Here is a 15,267-nt window from a genome sequence, read left to right on the forward strand (position 1 = left end):
ATAACTTCTTAAAATTAAGCACATTAATCTGCTTTACAAGGGGTGTAGAGCCTAACTGGCATATATAAGCAGCGCGTGAGTTTCAAGTTTGGGGAAGAACATTTTCACCATAAAAATGCACCTTTATAATAAAAGCATTGCATGCATAATTGCATTTGAGGTCACTTTTGATAATGGTGTTTTCCGCTAATGGAACATTCGTGCTTATTGCCTACTACCATGTGCGCATTGCTGCGCTTCTAATGTGAAGAAATAGCCTAATAGTTTATCAACATTTTGAGCTAAATGTTCTGATCTGTTGCGTCAGCCACATTGCATAAAAAAGTTGCTTTGATGCTAGTGGTTGTATTAATTTGGGATCTATCGCATCCCACAACTGTCCCAGACTATGTTTGGAATATTTATTTCCTGCACAGAATAGGTCAACTTTTGTACTATGTGGGATAGTAGATTGGACATAGGCTAGTGCTTTTGCTGTTCGTTAGGCCTACTCATCTTGTTGGCTGATGAAAAGTAAATGTGGACAGTTATTCCAATATCTTCAATATGCACCTCGGAATTAAATAAGGACGCGCGCAGTTGCGTCCCCGATGTGTCCGTCTTCACTTGTAGCCTGTGAGAAAGACCCAACCACTGTGACAGAGAGCAGTGTGAGACGCACAACGCAGCACCCCGGGCCGCAAAAGGCAGGGATTTTTTTAGGGTGCATTACTGCCACAAAGGGGATGCCGTCGTGAAATTCAAGGCATTATCAAGTGTTTGTCAAATTGTGAATGAGAGACTATTGGAGTGTGTACAGCCTGCGCTAAAAACAAAGCAGAGCTCATGCCTTTCAAGCAACTTTTTTCAAATCATCATTAGAGTCTCATCATGCAGCCTTACAATGTATTAAAAATCTAAACATAGCCCAATGTTTGTAGAACAACTAAAGTAACATTAATAACTCGAAATGAAGCATATAGGAGTACCTATTTTTTTGTTAACCGCTCAACACAGAATAGCTGCATGTGCACACTCCCTCAAATCGTTTGGAGAAAGTATTTATATTTTATTCAGCTTTGTTCAATTGTATTCTTCATGCTATAAAATAATGCCATGGAATTATAAGCAAATCTTGTCTGCTAAATGAACTAGTGTAGCCCACAGCCATCAGGACCTAACATAAGGACAACTCAGAGTATGCTATTCTTTTCTTCTGAAATATACATTTTCTTCATATAATGCTTCTTTAGACCTGTCTAAAATATATAATGGATTTATTGGGAAGGTGTAGGCTATACTACATGGATTTATTATACTTTTGTAGGCTGTGTGAAAGCCAGGAGAAGCTAAATGTGTTTATGTTAATTAACGGTCAATTACAGTGAGACCGACAGTTATTTCCTTGACAATCACCGGCTGACGAAATTTCGTGACCGCCACAGCCCTAGTCTACACACACCAACACAGTCGTGAAGAAGGCACGACAACGACTCTTCCCCCCCAGGAGGCTGAAAAGATTTGGCATGGGCCCTCAGATCCTCAAAAAGTTATACAGTTGCACCATTGAGAGCACTTTGACTGGCTGCATCACCGCTTGGTATGGCAACTGCTTGGCATCCGACCACATGGCACTACAGAGGGTAGTGCGTATGACCCAGTACACTATTGGGGTCGAGCTCCCTGCCATCCAGGACCTCTATACCAGGCGGTGTCAGAGGAAGGCCCTATAAAAATGGTCAAAGACTCTAGTCAACCAAATCATAGACTGTTCTCTCTGCTACCGCATGGCAAGCTGTACTGATGCACCAAGTCTGGAACCAACAGGACCCTGAACAGCTTCTACGCCCAAGCCATAAGACTGCTAAATAGTTAACCAAATAGCTATCAAGACTATCTGCATTGACCCCCTTTTGCACTAACTATTTTGACTCATCACATACGCTGCTGCTACTGATTATTATCTATCCTGTTGCATAGTCACATTACCCTTACCTATATGTACATATCGACCTCAATTACCTCGTACTCCTGCACATCGACTCGGTACTGGTACCCCGTTTACAGTGTCTTGCAAAAGTATTCATCCCCCTCCGCGTTGTTCCTATTTTGTTGCATTACAACCTGTAATTTAAATTGATTTTTATTTGGATTTCATGTAAAATAGTCCAAATTGGTGAAGTCAAATGAAAAAAATTACTTGTTTCATAAAACTCTGAAAAATGAATAACGGAAAAGTGGTGCGTGCATATGTATTCACCCCCTTTGCTATGAAGCCCCTAAATAAGATCTGGTGCAACCAATTACCTTCAGAAGTCACATAATTAGTTAAATAAAGTCCACCTGTGTGCAATCTAAGTGTCACATGATCTCAGTATATATACACCTGTTCTGAAAGGCCCCAGAGTCTGCAACACTACTAAGCAAGGGGCACCATCAAGCAAGCGGCACCAAGGAAGACCAAGGAGCTCTCAAACAGGTCAGGGACAAAGTTGTGGAGAAGTACAGATCAGGGTTGGGTTATAAAATAATATCCGAAACTTTGAACATTCCACGGAGCACCATTAAATCCATTATTAAAAAAATGGAAAGAATATGGCACCATAACAAACCTGCCCATCAAAACTCACAGACCAGGCAAGGAAGGCATTAATCAGAAAGGCAACAAAGAGACCAAAGATAACCCTGAAGGAGCTGCAAAGCTCCACAGCGGAGATTGGAGTATCTGTCCATAGGACCACTTTAAGTCGTACACTACACAGATCTGGGCTTTACGGAAGAGTGGCCAGAAAAAAGCCATTGCTTAAAGAAAATAATAAGCAAACATGTTCGCCAAAAGGCATGTGGGAGACTCCCCAAACATATGGAAGAAGGTACTCTGGTCAGATGAGACTAAAATGTAGCTTTTTGGCCATCAAGGAAAACGCTATGTCTGGCGCAAACCCAACACCGCTCATCACCCTGAGAACACCATGTTTTTCATTGGTAGGGACTGGGAAACTGGTCAGGAATGATGGATGGCGCTAAATACAGGGACATTCTTGAGGGAAACCTGTTTCAGTCTTCCAGAGATTTGAGACTGGGACGGAGGTTCACCTTCCAGCAGGACAATGACCCTAAGCATACTGCTAAAGCAACACTCGAGTGGTTTAAGGGGACACGTTTAAATGTCTTGGAATGGCCTAGTCAAAGCCCAGACCTCAATCCAATTGAGAATCTGTGGTATGACTTAAAGATTGCTGTACACCAGCGGAACCCATCCAACTTGAAGGAGCTGGAGCAGTTTTGCCTTGAAGAATGGGCAAAAATCCCTGTGGCTAGATGTGTCAAGCTTATAGAGACATACCCCAAGAGACTTGCAGCTGTAAATGCTGCAAAAGGTGGCTCTACAAAGTATTGACTTTGGGGGGGTGAATAGTTATGCATGCTCAAGTTGTTTTTTTTGGTCTTATTTCTTGTTTGTTTCACAATAAAAAATATTTTGCATCTTCAAAGTGGTAGGCATGTTGTGTAAATCAAATGATACAACCCCCCTCAAAATCAATTTTAATTCCAGGTTGTAAGGCAACAAAATAGGAAAAATACTTTCGCAAGCCACTGTGTATATAGCCAAGTTATTGTTATTCATTGTGTATTTATTCCTTGTGTTATTATTTTTCTATTTTTGTCTCTGCATAGCTGGGAAGGGACCGCAAGTAAGCATTTTACTGTTAATCTACACCTGTGCTTTATGAAGCATGTGACAAATAAAATATGATTTTGATTTGACTGCTATCAGCATCCAAAGATTATACATTCAACTTGAATAAAAACTTGGAGATAAGGATATCTACATAGCACAATGATGTGAATCACACTGCTGCTCTCTCATTTAGCTATTTGTGCCTTATGAATGTATGGTTGTTGTGGATAGCTGTGGACAAATATACATATGTATTTTAACCCAATAATGGTTGAATTGAAGAAGTTAAAGTTGCCTATCAATCATTGTTTTTGCGACCAGTGGACAGCCAGTAATAAATGCGCTCTTGTAACAGCTGCATAGTGTGGATCCCAGCCTATAGAATAAACTTTTGAGGGAGTTCCTCCCTTCTAAAGTCCTGCGTGGTATTGTGATCCACATGCTGTCAAAAACAAGTTTAATTTAAGAAGACCACAAGTGGGGCTTTAATTGCTCTATCTAATTCGTGCTGATTCCCAAAACAATGTCCATAGGCTTATTGGACACATGCTCAAACTCGCACACTTTTGATCGACTTAAACAGCTGCAAATTATCGAGATACCAGAGTGTCACCAACAAAAACTTAAACAATAGGCCTATAGCAAATGCAGCATATGGCATTCATTTTCCCACATGCAAATAGCACTTTTGGTTAGTGCTCAAACGCATGCCATTCCATGAGAGCAGCATTTCCTTTTCAACTTGAAGCAATGAGCCCAATCAGTCCTCCATGACAACAAAATCATTAACAACAGAGTAGGGTAATAAGTCCTTAGTTTTGGGGTTATATTTTGGGGTTATGCTCAGGTTAAACAATTTGGCTTATCTATATTTCCATATCCTATTCTTGTTGATCAAGAGTATTACATGAATTGGAATGACTGGAACTCTGACAGACTTTTAATGTAAAGATATAGCCTAATCGTATTATTATCTGTATTGAAGTAGAAAGCAATGGTTTAGAAGAAGCCTACATAACCCATAAAGTAAAATGCAACATCCATTTATGGCCAGCTATGTAAACTATAACATTGATTGATCCTACAATAGATGTCGTTTAATTGGTAATATACATTTGTATCTCCTTCTAATGCCTCTTAAGGGGAAAGTAATGTAAAACTAACTAAAAGTAATCAGATTACGTTACCGAGTTTGGGTAAACCAAAAGTTACATTACGGATTACAATTTTGGACTGTGTGTGCGCGTACGTGCGTGTCACTCACAGTGCTGATCGCAGTCGACTCGCGCAAACACCACCTGAGTGACATCAGGAAACTCCTCCCTCGCGATGTTCGATGCCTCCTCAAAGATAGGCTGGAGCATCTGGCTGAATCTACACCTGGGGGGAGAATGTGGGTATAATTTGCTTATCCAAATTAGATTTCATATTGTTACCCTTTGGAGGAACTGTCATACTGTAATTGCTTTGGCCACATTGCATTACTCTCCAGCCATGATGCCACTAAAGCATGTTGGAATTCTAATTCATTACACACACACACAGCCATATCTGGTACATGAGTTAAACACACACAAGGCAAACAACTGATGTGGACACAAAGAAAATGTATGCAAACAGACAATTGAGTAGGCGATGACAAATGTTCACAGGAGAAGTAACACACTTACCAGTCTGCATAGAAATTAACCAACGCCACTCCAGCATTGTCTGTGAGGAAACAAACACGTTACACCCACTGTTTTACAACAACGTCAAACACACAGGAATTAAAGTAAATTTACACATACTCATAGGCAAGGGAGGTTTGTGTGAATCATTAGTGTTATTCATACAGTTAAACAGCCACAACTACAAGGCGTCGAGGAAGGAGAGAGTGACAACACAAGATAGAGAAATACAGGGAGAGATTGAGGGAGGGAGGAAGTGACAGAGAGAACGAAGGATAGATGAGAGCCAGAGAGATGTCTGTAACAGGTTATAGAGTCAATGTCTTACTGAGGATGTCTTCAATGTTTCCTGTGTCTAGACTGGTAATCTCAGCCTGGCCTGGAGTGGAGAGACCAGTCACCTAGATCCAGTGAAGAAAGGGTTAATGAGGGTGATGATATGGCTAGGACCAGTCCCTCACACAGATGTGACATCAGCCCAGTCCAAAAACGACCACTAGACATTCAGTGATTGCAGAGTTGACGGAAGAAGTTGTAAAGCTACTGTCCTATTGTTTACATGAATTCCCTTGTTGCTGTTTCCAGACCAGGCAAACAAGTGAGAAAGCATATTTTTCCTCTTTGGCTCCCTCCCTCTGTTTTGATTATTTATCCATATGAGTCCTGTTGAGATCCAGATATCTCAGTTCTCTGATGGACGTGGACGCCACAGGTGATGTGGAACAGAGGACTCTGTTCTCAAGGTCAAAGTCAAACTTCACCATGGACTGGGCGACCAGGACAGTGCCATACACTGGACATGGAGGCAGAGACAGAAGTGGAAGCGAGACATCACACTGCATACTATTTTCTGGTTCATATACAGTCAATGAACTAAGCAGACCAGACCCAGCTGCTATCGCATTTGTGTCTATGGGATAGCCACCCCTTAAGCAGACCGGAACTGTGACCATTTTTGCCAATGGTAAACGTAAGACATCTTCATTTATCCACCATATTTGACGGAGAGTGGTGTTACTGGAGATGCTCTACTACTCGGAGTCTCACATTCCCTGGAAGATTAAACATATTTCTCAGCAGCTCAGAGTCCTATGACAGCGCACTCCAATTCTCTGCTACCACCATAACAATAACTTCACACAAACACAGTAACAAGAGCTACAGTCACTAGACTGATAGTTGAGCTTAGGACTTAGGAGAGATGGCTGTGGCTAGGATATAGACTGGGGCTAAGTTAATCATGGCCTGGACTTTCCCATGTATTAATACTAATGGAACCCCTCTAAACCAGTTTCTTAGCAGCATCCTGTCAATGAGGACTTTCAGAACACTAAGCTTTATCTAACATCAGTCGTTTGACACATCATCCAAATCAGCAGGGTGTGTGTGGTGAAGGACACACCCTCTGTTAAGTAGGTTCCCCTGTAGCTCAGTTGGTAGAGCATGGCGCTTGCAACGCCAGGGTTGTGGGTTCGTTTCCCACGGGGGGCCAGTATGAAAATGTATGCACTCACTAACTGTAAGTCGCTCTGGATAAGAGTGTCTGCTAAAATGACTAAAAAGTAGCTTTAAAAAGTGTGTATTCTATGATGAGACAGACACACAGACACTGTGTTACAGTGCCCTCCGTAATTATTGGGACAGTGACTTATTTTTTCTTCTTTTGACTCTATACTCCAAAAGTTTGTATTTGAAATCAAACAATGACTATGAGGTTAAAGTGCAGACTGTGAGCTTTAATTTGAGGGTATTTTCCTCCATATCGGGGGAACCGTTTAGAAATTACAGCACTTTTTGTACATAGTCCCCCCCATTTTAGGGGACCAAAAGTATTGGGACAAATTCACTTATATGTGTATTAAAGCAGTCAAATTTTAAGTATTTGGTCCCATATTCCTAGCATGCAATGACTACATCAAGCTTGTGACTACAAATTTGTTGGATGCATTTGCTGTTTCAGATTATTTTGTGCCCAATAGAAATGAATGGTAAATAATGTATTGTGTTATTTTGGAGTCACTTTTATTGTAAATAAGAATAGAATATGTTTCTAAACACTTCTACATTAATGTGGATGCTACCATGATAACGGATAATCCTGAATGAATAATGATGAGTGAGAAAGTTACAGACGGACAAATATCATACCCCCCAAAATGCTAACCTCACCTGTTATTGTAATGGTAAGGGATTAGCATGTCTTGGGGGTATGATATTGTTGAATTTGTAACTTTCTCACTCATCATTTTTCACGATTCATTCAAATTTGTAGAGTCACAAGCTTGATGTAGTCATTGCGTGCTAGGAATATGGGACCAAATACTTAACTTTTTACTACACATATAAGTTCATTTGTCCCAATACTTTTGGTCCCCTAAAATGAAGGGACTATGTACAAAAAGTGCTGTAATTTCTAAACCTGATACGGATGAAAATACCCTCAAATGAAAGCTGACAGTTTGCACTTTAACCACATAGTCATTATTTTAATTCAAATCCAAACTTTTGGAGTATAGAGCCAAAATAATAAAAAATGCTTCACTGTCCCAATAATTACGGAGGGCACTGTATATGTATGTACAGTATGTGTTTTAGGTGACACTGACAGTCAGTGTTAACAGGAAAAGCTGTCTTTGCTGTGGTTTATAATATGCACTGTAACATAGCACTTAAGAGAGAAGGCTGAGTGGTGGTGGATGTCGTTGTACGTAGAAAATGTACACACACTATTTCTGGGGTCAACTAATACAGGACTAGTGGTATTATGTATAGTGAGATCATCTCACAGCAGCCTGGCTGTGACACTCGTCTGTATGCCTGCTGAGCTACAACTGCTTCAGTTTAACAAGAGATATTTCAGTAATTAAATGTTTCCACTGTCTCTGGTTTAATTATGTAATGGTGACGAGACAGCCCTATTGCCAAAAAAATTAATGAATACAGACATATTTGTAGATACTTTCTAGTTACTTTCTAGTTTCTAGATTAGAAGCCATTATAAAAGCCATGAATCGTGCTGATAAACAACTATATGACTTAGTTTAAATCCCTGACTGACTGTACAGAAAGTTTACACTGTAATAGGCCTATATCCTGAGCTGCAGAACAGAGCTGTGATCAGTTCCGGGTTGTCAGCCAATAGGAATGAGCCACAACAGAGGAATTCACCAACCGGCTCCATCATTCCGCAACTTGATTATGGCCAAATTCACTAACTTGTGGTACCGTCCCACGACCTGGCTAGCTAGCTACATTTGTTAGCAAGCAAGACAACTATAAATTAGCTGTTGGCTAACTAGCTAGATTAAACAAACAAGCAAATCTAGCCATGTCTGATAGCTGACGTTAGCTCACACAATCAATGATACGTTGATTTAAGATTCACCATGCGCCTAGAATAAGATACTGTTTGGACTTGCACAGTCGTAAGCTAGTTAAGTTAGTTAACATAACTGGGCAGAGTAAGGCGAGTGAGCACAGAAAAGGAGGGTCATGACTCATGTCTCTACATTGCTAGCTAACGTTACCAAGCTTAGCTAGCCAGCTAGCTGATCTCAATTAACCTGGTTTACCGACTAGCTATTTTAGCCAGCTAGCTAGCTACAGTAATGTAAAGACTATATTCATGTTCAATACAGCTTTATGTTGTGATTGACTAGCTATCTATCACTTTGGAAAACGAATGCCCATCATTCTAACGTTAGCTAACAAGCCAAAGGACTAACGTTAGCTAGCTGCTTGTGAAGCCAGACCGACCGCACTTCAAATACGAGGACGTGTAGCTGCCGAAGCTTCTTACCAGCAGTATCGTGAAGAAGCCGACCTCGAGAGAGGATACTATTGGTGGCAGTTTCATTGTATAGTGGAGTTGGTTGAGGTTATTGTGTTGTTCGGTCTTCCCTGTCTCTCGACACCACTCTGCTGCTGAGGCAGGAAACGGATGGGTGACCACGGTAACGTGAGCGATATTTCCGGGTTTAACGCTGAGGTTTATGGGAGTAGTATTTTTATAATGATCTTTAGCAATGATTCCCAATTAGGCTTAAAACTACAAGTATGGCGTCTTTCTTTGGGAGTTAGAAAAATTGGAAATGGGAGTTGTATTTTTCTAAATATTTTGCGACCCAGAAGTTTGTGGTCCAAAGGAACACTTTCTGGGACAAAACTTCTAGCATTAGAGAGTGAGAGAGTCAGGAAGATACTGAACAAAAGAACAAATAACCATAAAAAAAGATACATACATTTTCCTAATGTTGACAGTTGCTAAAGGCATATTTTTCTCAATTATTCCGTGATTTCTAATTTAGTAAGGTAAGTTGCATCATCGTTAGTTATGCAGGCTACCCTGCTAGCTAACTATCAAACTCATGCACCGCTAGTCATTTCTTATTGACCAGCTAGTGACATGCTGATTTTGCCCTGTGCTAGTGACATGCTGATTTTGCCCTGTGCTAGTGACATGCTGATTTTTTCCTGTGCATGTGACTAATAAACTCATCTAATCGAAATCAAAATATTTTCGCCTGCAGAAAGCCAAGGCAGCTACACAGATTCAGGCAGGATATCAACTGTATTGTAGTCTGTTATTGACTCTCCAGGTGTTACAGTTGTTTTGTGTATTTTCACCCAATCTTTACTGAGGCTGCAAAATGAATAAATCCTTCGAACAACTGCTAAGTTACTGAAATAATACCGTGTGTTGTGTTACTTATTACACAGTTATTACTACACACGTTACAGTTACTACAGTAGAAGATTACTGTCAGATATCTTTGGGACAGAACATCGGCAGTCTGTGTATCCAATACACAAACTAACGTTACCGATGTTCTGTCCTAAAACTAACAGTCAGTGCAGCGTCCAAAATAACACAGTCAGCTGCAGTTACTGCACTTTAACTGAAATCGTTTTTGTAAGGGGTGTAACAACATACAGGTACCAGGCACTGCTTGATACAAAAATATAATTCTCAGAGTAGCCTATGCGCTGCCTCTGTTGTTTGGATAGTAAGTGCGACAGACAAGAGACTTGGGGGATAGGACAGAGATCTGTGTCTGAGCAGTCAGGATGTAGCAGAGAATGTCTATCTATCTATCTATCTATCTATCTATCTATCTATCTATCTATCTATCTATCTATCTATCTATCTATCTATCTATCTATCTATCTATCTATCTATCTATCTATCTATCTATCTATCTATCTATCTATCTATCTATCTATCTATCTATCTATCTATCTATCTATCTATCTATCTATCTATCTATCTATCTATCTATCTATCTATCTATCTATCTATCTATCTTCTCTCTCTATCTCCCTGTCTCTCTTTGTCTCTGTCGATTTCTCCCTGTGCCCTTCCTGCTCTAACCAAGTCTACCGTAGAGCCCAGTAGTTGGCATAGAGCGGGCAGGGAGCAGGCAGGGTGTCTGAGTGTGTTGGCAGCGTGGCTGTGAGCAGGTGGGCAGGTCTCAGTGTGTGAGAGATCCTCTCTCTCTCTCTCCGTTGGATCCAGGATCAGGGCAGGCAGGGGACCTGGACGTGCAGCCAAGCCCACCGAGGATGCACTGAGCTGGAGAACATCTGCTGAGGCCTCCCCCTAGCACTGCCATGGTAAGAGTCCAACACACACACCCATACACTCACACTCACAAACCAGCGTATACATCCTCCTCCCAATGATTCATTATAATGTGACCATAGTGTTATCTCTCTCACTACTGTCTAAAGGGTCATGTATAACCATGTGTGTTTCGCTGCCTGTGTGTGTGTGTATGTGTGTGTGTGAGACACTGACTGTGTGCAGTGTGTGTGTGTATTTTATAATTGTTAAGTAGATTAAATGTTGAATTGAATCCCAGCATTAATATTTGATGTGGTAAAGCTGTCCATAGGGGGTTCCCACTTCCCATTGTGTCAGCAGCTCACAGATGGAAACAGTTGTGTGTGTGTCTGTGTGTGTGTGTGTGTGTGTGTGTATGTCTGTGTGCTTACGTTAATAGTTGAACTATTAATAATGTTTTATAAGCAGACCTTCTCATGTCTATACTGGGGATTAATAGCAGGAACCGGGTTACCGAGATTTCCCGCCCATACCCACTCCCATTTCCCGGGATAAATAACTGTGAGAAACCGGTAAATTATAATAAATTATTTATATGAACAGCATTATGTGAAATGGAACTGTTAAATGATATGCAATGTCTAAATCTGGCTTCTCTACGGCCTTCTGTGCTCTGCTATCTGCATGATCAATAATCAACGCTCAGGGTGGAGGCAGACAGCGCTGTCTGGAGCGCAGTTCACAATGAATGCATGTATCATCTCATCAGCTGGTAACTTTCTTTCTTGAGACAGGGACATTTGCTTCAACATAGCCTATGGTACAGTAATATTAGGCCTAATACATCTGAATGATAGATTAATATGAATGTGTTTCTAATTTACTCATTTGTCTTTCGGGGTCACCTTATTGTAAACCCCACTTTTTTTTTTTTGCAGCTGCAGAATTTTAAAACAGCCTATCACTTGAATATATTTGCTTTAAATCAGTGCGCAGGCGAGCACTCTTTCTTAAAGTCTTTCTCTCTTTCCATCAATTCCATTCAAATTGCATCCAAAATAGATAGTCCTCTAGATTGTTGGACAGTTCACAATTCGCAATTACGCAGCTGCTCTCCACTGGCCACTCTCCTTCTTAGCTTTTTGTGGAGTCCCAGGAAAAGCTAGACTAGAATAGCTTGTTGGCCATTTTTTCCAGCATTTCTTATACTAAGAGACTATTGGAAGAGGGATGCAAGCTTGCTCTTGTTTGCTGAATGTTAAATAGAAAGGAGAGAACGCACGATGGCGATAGGCTATAGCAGTAATTTATTCAGACTCATTACCATTCCATCCTCATGAAGTGAAGCGAAAGCCGTCTGCATCCTATTCAAGTAGCCTACTATATTATTCCAGCATGTCATTACAATAATGAAGATAAGGACAACAAAACTTATTTTCTTTAACTGTTGAGAGCGAGGAAGGAATGAAGCAACCATAAAGAGAAGAGGAAGTAGCCTAATACACACAACATGTGGGGAAATATTATCAAAAGTGAATGCGTCAGCCTACTAATTATAAAACATGGAAAATAGGCCCTATTATTATTCAAAATGTATATCAATTCTCTAGCCTATACGTTTGTAGGCCGCATGTCCTGCGCCAGCATCACTTGTTCTCTCCCAACTTCATGGTTTGAAAGAAGTGCGTAATTTCAGTCCATTATACAATACAGTACATAAATACAGTCCACACTCAAAAATATTACTGGAGCTTGTTTCCTATATTTACTCAAGAGAGCATACATCTATGGGCTTTTATGTTTTTCTGTTGTGTGTAATGTGCAGTATAGCCTATCATATGTATTGGATAACAGCATAATCATTTGGGCATTTTTTGGGCTTGGGCTCATAAAATGTCTTTAGTGTAGGGCTTATAACATTTCTTTAATGTAAGGCTCATCTGGCTCAGGTAGCATCTAGCTTGAATATTCATGCAGAACAAAGCTCTAATCCAGATACTGTATATTTAAGATGTCCTGCCCCCTGGGCCCTGCTCCTTTTTACCCTGTGTGCTATCAGGAGCACATCGGACTAATTTGAATTGGGCCATGGGGGTGGGGGCTTTTTGATGAGTTGGTCCTGGAGGTGTTGGAAACTAATCGGATTGTTGTCAGACTGCTGTATATAATTGGAGCTTTAGAATAGCACATCATTCTGTCTGATGGATTTATATGCTTTAGAATGACACTTCCAGTTTTGGCGGGAAATACCGGGTTACCCGGGAGAAAAGTGATTTATTCTCGGAATGGAACATTTGTAAAATAACGGGATAATATTTAACCTTAGTCTATACCAACTGTCTGTATGCTCAGTGTCACCTCAGTCACGTGCTGTTCTTTTCATTCCATCTCTCCATCTTTCTCAATCTATTTTATCTCTTATTGATTTTTTGTTTGTTTTTCCAGCTGATTATGTCCCTGTGCTCTGATTCGCCGGCGGGCATGGCTCTCTGCACTCTAATTGGACATTTAATTAGATCACAATTTTAGCCAATTAGACTCTGAGGGGGGTGGAGGAGAGTAGAGTGGCCAGAGGGGAAAGGGAGATCGTTCTCTCTCTCTCTCTCTCTCTCTCTCTCTCTCTCTCTCTCTCTCTCTCTCTCTCTCTCTCTCTCTCTCTCTCTCTCTCTCTCTCTCTCTCTCTCTCTCTCTACACCTCTCTCCCTCTCTCTCTCTCTCCAGGGGCTGTCTCATTAGTGATATAATGGGTGATTGTCACAGCAATCCTCCCCCTGTGTTACTCCCTGAGTGGCACCACCCACAGACCCAGTGCCAGGGCTAAGACCTCACTATTATCAAGCCATGGGGGGGAATCCTGGCCTGATCTGATAGTCAAATACAGTTTTTCTCGATTGCTAAGACACATTTCTTGAAACCTTCACCCATTTTCTCAAAACTTTAAACACAAAACCAAATCTTCAAACTATATTCACAAAACCCCTGACTCTTCTGGCAAAATCAAACAATCGCCTCAAAACCATTTAATCTGTGCTCAAAATCAAACAATGCTTTCAGATCATACACACAGCCAGTCAATATATAAACACTACAGAGCGTTCATTAGACACTACATCAAAAAATGGAGAACACAGCGTCCAGGGCATGTAGTTACAGATTTTTTTATTTATTGTATATAGTAAACGCATTTTGCAATTACAGTTTTTCTCGATTGTTTACACACATTTTCTGAAAGCATACCTCATATTCTCAGAACTCTACACACAAATCAAAAAACACACACACAATGGGAAAAACCCCTAAATTCTCCAGCAAAATGAAACTTTACATTCAAAACAATGTTATTTCTTATCAAAATGGTATTTTGTTTTCAAATGACACACACAAACCATCATATGAATAGACATTTATAAGAACCAGTTGAACACTGATGTGCTCAATGTAAAACACTATGATGAATGGAAAACACTTCTTCTCCATTCATCATAATGACTTAGGCCTTTTTTTGGTTCAGTGTTGCCATTACTACAGACAGTACATACATAAGTGTGTTGTAAAATATTTGAGAATATTGTTTTTATACTCAGAACACACAAATAGACGGTAACAAATATATACTGCTCAAAAAAATAAAGGGAACACTAAAATAACACATCCTAGATCTGAATGAATGAAATAATCTTATTAAATACTTTTTTCTTTACATAGTTGAATGTGCTGACAACAAAATCACACAAAAATTATCAATGGAAATCAAATTTATCAACCCATGGAGGTCTGGATTTGGAGTCACCCTCAAAATTAAAGTGGAAAACCACACTACAGGCTGATCCAACTTTGATGTAATGTCCTTAAAACAAGTCAAAATGAGGCTCAGTAGTGTGTGTGGCCTCCACGTGCCTGTATGACCTCCCTACAACGCCTGATGAGGTGGCGGATGGTCTCCTGAGGGATTTCCTCCCAGACCTGGACTAAAGCATCCGCCAACTCCTGGACAGTCTGTGGTGCAACGTGGCGTTGGTGGATGGAGCGAGACATGATGTCCCAGATGTGCTGAATTGGATTCAGGTCTGGGAAACGGGCAGGCCAGTCCATAGCATCAATGCCTTCCTCTTGCAGGAACTGCTGACACACTCCAGCCACATGAGGTCTAGCATTGTCTTGCATTAGGAGGAACCCAGGGCCAACCGCACCAGCATATGGTCTCACAAGGGGTCTGAGGATCTCATCTCGGTACCTAATGGCAGTCAGGCTACCTCTGGCGAGCACATGGAGGGCTGTGCGGCCCCCAAAGAAATGCCACCCCACACCATGACTGACCCACCGCCAAACCGGTCATGCTGGAGGATGTTGCAGGCAGCAGAACGTTCTCCACG

General features: G+C 40.8%; 1 protein-coding gene across 1 annotated transcript; it reads right to left on the minus strand.

Moving 5' to 3' along the window:
- Nucleotides 1–4,902: 4,902 nt before the first annotated feature.
- LOC123490676 (endoplasmic reticulum resident protein 44-like) lies at nt 4,903–9,288 on the minus strand. The gene is made up of 4 exons (XM_045220570.1): nt 9,131–9,288; nt 5,660–5,732; nt 5,332–5,371; nt 4,903–5,041 (listed from the first exon to the last, which is right to left on the minus strand). Exons 1-4 carry the CDS (start codon nt 9,185–9,187, stop codon nt 4,918–4,920), a joined length of 294 nt encoding a protein of 97 aa, XP_045076505.1. The 5' UTR covers nt 9,188–9,288; the 3' UTR covers nt 4,903–4,917.
- Between the last annotated feature and the right edge of the window lie 5,979 nt (nt 9,289–15,267).

Source organism: Coregonus clupeaformis, unplaced genomic scaffold, assembly GCF_020615455.1.
Source record: "Coregonus clupeaformis isolate EN_2021a unplaced genomic scaffold, ASM2061545v1 scaf4356, whole genome shotgun sequence".
NCBI classification, from domain to species: Eukaryota; Metazoa; Chordata; class Actinopteri; order Salmoniformes; family Salmonidae; genus Coregonus; species Coregonus clupeaformis.